The 9,901-nt window shown below is 61.5% G+C and overlaps 1 protein-coding gene across 1 annotated transcript; it reads right to left on the reverse strand.

Moving 5' to 3' along the window:
• Nucleotides 1-1,148: 1,148 nt before the first annotated feature.
• Nucleotides 1,149-8,199, reverse strand: LOC134161454 (phospholipid phosphatase-related protein type 2-like; the record flags this gene model as incomplete). The annotated part of the gene is made up of 3 exons (XM_062614280.1): nt 1,149-1,323; nt 4,326-4,514; nt 8,043-8,199. Coding segments are annotated over 3 exons (508 nt in total), but the record flags the coding sequence as incomplete, so codon positions are not given.
• Nucleotides 8,200-9,901: the final 1,702 nt, after the last annotated feature.

Raw genomic sequence — 9,901 nt, forward strand, 5'->3', positions numbered from 1 at the left:
GATATGGGGGGGATGGGGTACAGTGGGGTATAATGGGGGTCCATGGGGGATATGGGGCATATGGGGGGCTATGGGGTACAGTGGGGTATGATGGGGGCCTATGAGGGCTATGGGGAACAGTGGGGGAATAGGGGGGTTATGGGGTACAGTGGGGGGATATGGGGGTCTATGGGGTACAGTGGGGGGATATGGGGGGCTATGGGGGTTATGGGGTACAGTGGGGAACAGTGGGGGGATACGGGGAACAGTGGGGGGCTATGGGGGTTATGGGAACAATGGGGTACAGTGGGGGGCTATGGGGGTTATGGGAACAATGGGGTACAGTGGGGGCTATGGGGGTTACGGGGTACAGTGGGGGGCTATGGGGTTTATGGGGTACAGTGGGGAACAATGGGGTACAGTGGGGTATAATGGGGTCTATGGGGGATATAGGGTACAGTGGGGAACAGTGGGGTACGGTGGGGGGCTATGGGGTATAGTGGGGGATATGGGGTCTATGGGGAACAGTGGGGGGCTATGGGGGATATGGGGTACAGTGCAGGCTATGGAGTACAGTGGGAGATATGGTGGACTATGGGGGATATGGGGTACAGTGGGGGATATGGGGGATATGGGGTACAGTGGGGAGCTATGGAGGATATGGGGAACAATGGGGGGCTATGGGGTACAGTGGGGAACAATGGGGTACAGTGGGTGTCTGTGGCACAATGGGGGCTATGGGGCACAAGGGGGGCTGTGGGGCACAATGGGGTCTGTGGGGCACAATGGGGGTCTTTGGGTCACCATGCAGCTGTGAGGCAAAGTGGGGGCTATGGGGTACAATGGGGGTCTATGGGGCACAGTAAGGTCTATGGGGCACAATGGGGACTAGGGCACAATGGGGGCTATGGGGAACAATGCGGTCTGTGGGGCACAGTGGGGGTCTATGGGGCACAATGGGGTCTGTGGGGCACAAGGGGCACAATGGGGTCTGTGGGGCACAGTGGGGTCTGTGGGGCACAGTGGGGGTCTATGGGGCACAACGGGGTCTATGGGGTACAACAGGGGCTATGGGGCACAGTGGGGGTAATGGAGCACAATGGGGGCTATGGGGCACAATGGGGGCTATGGGGCACAGTGGGGGTAATGGAGCACAATGGGGGCTATGGGGCACAATGGGGGCTATGGGGCACAATGGGGGCTATGAGGCCCCCTTTGCCCCCCCTCACCCAGGTACCGCAGCAGCCGCCTCAGGGGGGCTCCGCAGCTCTGGCCCCACAGCGGAGGTGGGGCAGGGCCCCCCCGGCACCGCCCGAGGGGCCCCAAGAGCTCACCCAGCACCATCTGCAGGGACAGCACCAAGACCCCCAAGTGACCCCCCTGACCCCCAAGTGACCCCCAAGTGACCCCCCTGACCCCAAGTGACCCCAAAGTGACCTCCCTGACCCACAAGTGATCTCCAGACCCACAAGTGGCACACACAAGTGACCCCCAAGTGACCCCCAAGTGACCCCCCTGACCCAGAAGTGACCCCCTAGTGACCCCCCAGACCCACAAGTGACCCCAAAGTCACCTCCCTGACCCACAAGTGACCCCTCCCACCCATGTTACCCACAAGTGACCCACAAGTGACCTCCCTAACCCACAAGTGACCCCCTAGTGACCCCTGAGGCCCTCAAGTGACCCCCCCCAGACCCACAAGTGACCCCTCCCAGACCCACAAGTGACCCCTCCCACCCACAAGTTACACCCAAGTGAGACCCCAGACTCACAAATTACCAAGTGACCCACAAGTGACCTCCCTGACCCACAAGTGACCCCAAAGTGACTCCCCCCAGACCCACAAGTGACCCCTCCCACCGTTACCCCCAAGTGACCCCCAAGTGACCTCCCTGACCCTCAAGTAACCCCCGAGACCCACAAGTGACCCCCAAGTGACCCCAAAGTGACCTCCCTGACCCACAAGTGACCCCCTAGTGACCCCCCAGACCCACAAGTGACCCCAAAGTGACCTCCCTGACCCACAAGTGACCCCCTAGTGACCCCCCAGACCCACAAGTGACCCCTCCCACCCACAGGTTACCCGCAAGTGGCCCCCAAGTGACCTCTCTGACCCACAAGTGACCCCTCAGACCCACAAGTGACCCCACCAGACCCACAAGTGACCCCCAAGTGAGCCCCCAGACCCACAAGTGACCCCCAAGTCACCTCCCTGAACCACAAGTGACCCCTGCGACCCACAACAAACCCCCCTTAGGACTGTAACTGCCCCCACCACCCCAAGTACCCCCTCCCAACCTCCCCCATCGACCCTCACCAGCCCCACAAGTGCCCTTCCCCCCCCAGCCCCACAAGTGCCCCCCAGCCCCACAAGTGCCCTTCCCCCCCAGCCCCACAAGTGTCCCCCAGCCCAACAAGTTCCCTTCCCCCCTCCCCACAGCCCCACAACTGCCTTTCCCCCCAGCCCCACAAGTGCCCCCCAGCCCCACAAGTGCCCCCCCAGCCCCACAAGTGCCCCCCAGCCCCACAAGTGCTTTCCCCCCCAGCCCCACAAGTGCCCCCCCAGCCCCACAAGTGCCCCCCCCAGCCCCACAAGTGCCCTTCCCCCCCCAGCCCCACAAGTGCCCCCCAGACCCACAAGTTCCCTTCTCCCCCCAGCCCCACAAGTGCCCTTCCCCCCCCAGCCCCACAAGTGCCCCCCAGCCCCACAAGTTCCCTTCCCCCCTCCCCCAAGCCCCACAACTGCCTTTCCACCCCAGCCCCACAAGTGCCCCCCAGCCCCACAAGTGCCCCCCCAGCCCAAGTGCCCCCCCAGCCCCACAAGTGCCCCCCCCAGCCCCACAAGTGCCCTTCCCCCCCCAGCCCCACAAGTGCCCCCCCAGCCCCACAAGTGCCCCCCAGCCCCACGTTCCCTTTCCCCCTCCCCCCAGCCCCACAACTGCCTTCCCCCCCCAGCCCCACAAGTGCCCCCCCAGCCCCACAAGTGCCCCCCCAGCCCAAGTGCCCCCCCCAGCCCCACAAGTGCCCTCCCAAGTTCCCTTCCCCCCTCCCCCCAGCCGCACAAGTGCCCTTCCCCCCCAGCCCCACAAGTGCCCCACCCAGCCCCACAAGTGCCCCCAGCCCCACAAGTGCCCCCCCAGCCCCATAAGTTCCCTTCCCCCCCTTCCCCCAGCCCCACAAGTGCCCCCCCCAGCCCAAGTGCCCCCCCAGCCCCACAAGTGCCCTCTCCCCCAGCCCAAGTGCCCCCCAGCCCCACAAGTGCCCTCCCCCCCAGCCCCACAAGTGCCCCCCAGCCCCACAAGTGCCCTCCCCAGCCCCACAAGTGTCCCCCCCCAGCACCCAACAAGTGCCCTTCCCCCCTCCCCCAGCCTCACAAGTGCCCCCCCAGCCCAAGTGCCCCCCCAGCCCCACAAGTGCCCTCTCCCCCAGCCCCACAAGTGCCCTCCCCCCCAGCCCCACAAGTGCCCTCTCCCCCAGCCCCACAAGTGCCCTCCCCGCCAGCCCCACAAGTGCCCTTCCCTCTCCCCAACCCCACAAGTGCCCTTCCCTCCCACCTCCAGCCCCACAAGTGCCCCACAAGTGCCCTTCCCCCCCCAGCTGCACAAGTGCCCCACCCAGCCCTACAAGTGCCCTTCCCCCCCTCCCCCCAGCCCCACAAGTGCCCCCCCCAGCCCAAGTGCCCCCCCAGCCCCACAAGTGCCCTCTCCCCCAGCCCCACAAGTGCCCCACCCAGCCCCACAAGTGCCCCCCAGCCCCACAAGTGCCCCCCAGCCCCACAAGTGCCCTTCCCCCCCCAGCCCCACAAGTGCCCCCCAGCCCCACAAGTTCCCTTCCCCCCTCCCCCCAGCCCCACAAGTGCCTTTCCCCCCCCAGCCCCACAAGTGCCCTCCCCCCCAGCCCCACAAGTGCCCCCCAGCCCCACAAGTGCCCTTCCCTCCCCCCAGCCCCACAAGTGCCCTTCCCCCCCCAGCCCCCAAGTGCCCCCCAGCCCCACAAGTTCCCTTTCCCCCTCCCCCCAGCCCCACAACTGCCTTCCCCCCCCAGCCCCACAAGTGCCCCCCCAGCCCCACAAGTGCCCCCCCAGCCCAAGTGCCCCCCCAGGCCCACAAGTGCCCTCCCCCCCAGCCCCACAAGTGCCCCCCCCAGCTCCACAAGTTCCCTTCCCCCCTCCCCCCAGCCCCACAAGTGCCCTTCCCCCCCAGCCCCACAAGTGCCCTTCCCCCCCTCTCCCCAGCCCAACAAGTGCCCTTCTCCCCCTCCAGCCAGACCAGTGCCCCCCAGCCCCACAAGTGCCCCCAGCCCCACAAGTGCCCTTCCCCCCCCAGCCCCACAAGTGCCCCCCTCACGGTGAGCGCGGGCACGGCGGTGACGAGCCCGTAGACGAGCGCGGGGGGGGCGCGGCTGGCGCCGGGGGGGCCGGGGTAGGGGCGGCCGAAAGCGGGGTCCCGGCAGAAGAACCCGCCCTGGGGCACCGGGAACGGCTCCGAGAACTCCAGGAGGTACCAAAGGGAGGCCACGGAGCAGAGGATGAGAACCTGGGGGAGGAGCGACGGGGGGCAGGGGGGGGCCAGGGAGAGGGACCCCAGAGAGACACCAGAGAGAGGGGATAGAGAGAGCATAGAGAGAGCATAGAGACATCATAGAGACATCATAGAGACACCATAGAGAGAGCATAGAGACACCATAGAGACACCATAGAGACACCATAGAGACACCATAGAGACATCATAGAGAGACCATAGAGACATCATAGAGACATCATAGAGACACCATAGAGACACCATAGAGACACCATAGAGACACCATAGAGACACCATAGAGACACCATAGAGACACCATAGAGACATCATAGAGAGACCATAGAGACATCATAGAGACATCATAGAGACACCATAGAGACACCATAGAGACACCATAGAGACATCATAGAGACACCATAGAGACACCATAGAGACATCACAGAGACACCATAGAGACACCATAGAGACACCATAGAGACACCATAGAGACATCATAGAGACATCATAGAGACACCATAGAGACACCATAGAGACATCATAGAGACATCATAGAGACACCATAGAGACACCATAGAGACACCATAGAGACACCATAGAGACATCATAGAGACATCATAGAGACACCATAGAGACATCATAGAGACACCATAGAGACACCATAGAGACACCATAGAGACACCATAGAGACATCATAGAGACATCATAGAGACACCATAGAGACATCATAGAGACATCATAGAGACATCATAGAGACATCATAGAGACATCATAGAGACATCATAGAGACATCATAGAGACATCATAGAGACACCATAGAGACATCATGGAGACACCATAGAGACATCAGAGAGACATCAGAGAGACACCATAGAGACACCATAGAGACATCATAGAGAGCATAGAGAGAGCATAGAGAGAGCATAGAGACACCATAGAGACACCAGAGAGACATCATAGAGACACCATAGAGACACCATAGAGACACCATAGAGACACCATAGAGACACCATAGAGACATCATAGAGACACCATAGAGACACCATAGAGACACCATAGAGACATCATGGAGACACCATAGAGACACCATAGAGACATCATAGAGACATCATAGAGACATCACAGAAACACCACAGAGACACCATAGAGACACCATAGAGACACCATAGAGACCTCATAGAGACACCATAGAGACACCATAGAGACATCAGAGAGACATCATAGAGACACCATAGAGACATCATGGAGACATCATAGAGACACCATAGAGACATCATAGAGACACCATAGAGAGCATAGAGAGAGCATAGAGACACCATAGAGACACCATAGAGACATCATGGAGACACCATGGAGACACCATAGAGACACCATAGAGACATCATGGAGACACCATAGAGACATCATAGAGACACCATAGAGACACCATGGAGACACCATGGAGACACCATAGAGACACCATAGAGACATCATGGAGACACCATAGAGACATCATAGAGACATCAGAGAGACACCATAGAGACACCATAGAGACACCATAGAGAGCATAGAGAGAGCATAGAGAGAGCATAGAGACACCATAGAGACATCAGAGAGACATCAGAGAGACACCATAGAGACACCATAGAGACATCATAGAGACACCATAGAGACACCATAGAGAGCATAGAGAGAGCATAGAGAGAGCATAGAGACACCATAGAGACATCATAGAGACACCATAGAGACATCATAGAGACACCATAGAGACATCATAGAGACACCATAGAGACACCATAGAGACATCATAGAGACACCATAGAGACACCATAGAGACATCATAGAGACACCATAGAGAGAGCATAGAGAGAGCATAGAGACACCATAGAGAGACCATAGAGAGGGCATGGAGACCCATAGAGACCATAGAGACCCATAGAGACCATAGAGACCCATAGAGACCCATTGAACTCCAGCAGGTACCGGAGAATGGCCATGAAACCAAGGATCAAAACCTGCACCCATAGGGACCCATAGAGACCCATAGAGACCATAGAGAGAGACCATAGAGACCCATAGGAACTCACAGGGACCATAGAGACCCATAGGGACCCACAGAGACCCAGAGAGACCCACAGACATCATAGAGACCCATAGAAACCATAGAGAGACATCATAGAGACCCACAGGGACCCATACAGACCCATAGAGACCATAGAGACCCATAGAGACCCACAGAGACCTTTGAAACCATCCCTATGCAGCACACCATAGATCCCCATCGTATTCCCTATGGGGCACCCCATAGATCGAATCACACTCCTATGGGGAACCCCATAGATCTCCACCACACTCCTATGGGGCACCCCATGGATCTCCATCACACCATTATGGGGCACCCCATGGATGCCCATCACATCGCTGTGGGGCACCCCATAGATCCCTAACGCATCCCTATGGGGCACCCCATAGATCCCTAACACATCCCTATGGAGAACCCCACAGATCCCCACCACATCCCTCTGAGGCACCCCATAGATCTCTATCCCTATGGGGAACCCCATAGATCCCCACTGCACCCTTATGGGGCACCCCATGGATCTCCATCACACCATTATGGGGCACCCCATGGATGCCCATCACATCTCTGTAGGGCACCCCATAGATCCCCTCGCATCCCTATGGGGCACCCCATAGATCTCCATTGCATCCCTATGGGGAACCCCACAGATCCCCACCACATCCCTATGAGGCACCCCATAGATCTCCTCTGCATCTCTATGGGGAACCCCATAGATCCCATCGCATCCCTATAGGGCACCCCATAGATCCCCAAAGCATCCCTATGGGGAACCCCATAGATCCCCACTGCACCCTTATGGGGCACCCCATGGATCTCCATCACACCATTATGGGGCACCCATGGATGCCCATCACATCACTGTGGGGCACCCCATAGATCCCTAACGCATCCCTATGGGGCACCCCATGGATCTCCATCACACACTTATGGGGCACCCCATGGATCCCCATCACATCCCTATAGGGAACACCACAGATCCCCACCGCATCCCTATGGGGCACCCCATAGGTTCCATCGCATCCCTATGGAGAACCCCATAGATTCCATCACATCCCTATGGGGCACCCCATGGATCCCCATCGCATCCCTATGGGGCACCCCATAGATCCCATCGCATCCCTATGGAGAACCCCATAGATTCCATCACATCCCTATGGGGCACCCCATGGATCCCCACCGCATCCCTATGGGGCACCCCATAGATCCCATCGCACCCCTATGGGGCACCCCATAGATCCCATCGCATCCCTATGGGGCACCCCATAGATCCCATCGCACCCCTATGGGGCACCCCATAGATCCCATCGCATCCCTATGGGGCACCCCATAGATCCCATCGCATCCCTATGGGGCACCCCATGGATCTCCATCACACACTTATGGGGCACCCCATGGATCCCCATCACATCCCTATAGGGAACCCCACAGATCCCCACCGCATCCCTATGGGGCACCCCATAGATCCGCCCCCCCCCCCCCCGTACCTCCAGGAAGAAGTAACCGGACACCACGGCCATGGCGCACGGGGCTGCCGCTGTCGCGACAGAGACCTCGCGATAGCGCGGGGGCCGCGGGGCCGCGGCGGCTCCTGATTGGCCGCCGTCCTCCCGGAGAGCTCCGCCCCCTTCTGAGCCCCCCCCACTGCGGCAAAGGGGGGGGGGGCAGAAAGAGGCCCCCCCCCCCCCAAGCGCATCTCCCCCCATAGGGACCCCCCTATAGGGACCCCCACATAAGGACCCCCCATAGGGACCCCCCTATAGGGACCCCCCATAGGAACCCCCCATAGGGACCCCCCATAGGGACCCCCCCAAATACCCCCCCCCCCCCCCAATTGGACCCCTCCTTAGGAACCCCCCATAGGGACCCCCTCCAATTGGCCCCCCCATAGGGACCCCCCACAGGGACTCCCCATAGGAACCCCCCATAGGGACCCCTCATAGGGCCCCCCCCATGGACCCCCCCATAGGGACTCCCCATAGGAACCCCCCATAGGGACCCCCCATAGGGCCCCCCCCATAGGAACCCCCCATAGGGAAACCCCAGATGGGACCCGCCAATGGATCCCCCCCCAGGGAACCCCCTATAGGAACCCCTCATAGGGACCCCACCCCAATTGGACCCCCCCACAGGAACCCCCCATAGGGACCCCCTCCAATTGCCCCCCCATAGGGACCCCCCCCCAAATGGGACCCCCCATAGGGACCCACCCCCCCCCGGCCCTCCCCATAGGGACCCACCCCAAATGAGACCCCCCCCATAGGGACCCCCCCCCTCCCGGACCCCCCCATAGGGACCCCCCTCCCCCCCCCAATACGGACCCTCCCATAGGGACCCACCCTCAATGGGATCCCTCCATAGGGACCCCCCCCAACGGACCCCCCCATAGGGACCCACCCCCCCCCCATAGGGACCCCCCATAGGGACCCCCCCCCCCAAAGGAGCCCCCAATAGGGACCCACCCCAAATGGGAACCCCCCCCTCCCGGACCCCCCCCATAGGGACCCCCCTCCCCCCCCAATACGGACCCCCCCATAGGGACCCACCCTCAATGGGATCCCCCCATAGGGACACCGCCCAAGGGACCCCCCCATAGGGACCCACCCCCCCCCCCATAGGGTCCCACCCCAAATGGGACCCCCCCATAGGGACACCCCCATAGGGACCCACCCCCCCCCATAGGGACCCCCCCATAGGGACCCCCCCTCCCCCCATAGGGACCTCCCCATAGGGACCCACCCCAAATGGGACCCCCCCATAGGGACACCCCCCCCCCATAGGGACCCCCCATAGGGACCCCCCCATTTGAACCCCTCCCATGAGAACGCCCCATAGGAGCCCCCCTAATTGGACACCCCCTTATACTGACCCCCACCCCCCCCATAGGGACCCCTATGTCCCGTCCCCCCCCCCATAAGTGGTTGTGGGTCTCGGGGTCCCCCTCATTTGGGGCGCTCCCTACATGGAGGTGCGCGCTAGGACCCTGCGTTGGCGCTCCCGCCGCACTGCGCATGCGCGGATCACGGGGGGGGGGCGTGGCTTCAGCAGGTGCACGGCGCAAGCCCCGCCCCCTTCTGACCCCGCCCCCTTCCGCAGGTGTGGGCGTGGCCTCCGAGGCCAGGTAGCTCCGGTGGGGGGCGTGGCCGGGGTCACGTGGTGCGAGGGGCGGGGCTGGGCGCGCCGGACGGAGCCGAGCGGAGCCGAGAGGGGAGGTGAGGGGGGGAGGGGGGGGGTCCCGAGGGGGGTCATGGGGGGGGTCACGGGAGGGGGGGGGGGGGGGGGGTCTGGGGGGGGGGGGGGGGGGGGGGAAAAAGGGGGTGGGGGGGGACCGGAAGGGGGTTGGGGT

The sequence above is a fragment of the Pezoporus occidentalis genome, unplaced genomic scaffold, assembly GCF_034315485.1.
Source record: "Pezoporus occidentalis ecotype Australia unplaced genomic scaffold, CSIRO_AGI_Poc_V1 ctg1749, whole genome shotgun sequence".
NCBI classification, from domain to species: Eukaryota; Metazoa; Chordata; class Aves; order Psittaciformes; family Psittacidae; genus Pezoporus; species Pezoporus occidentalis.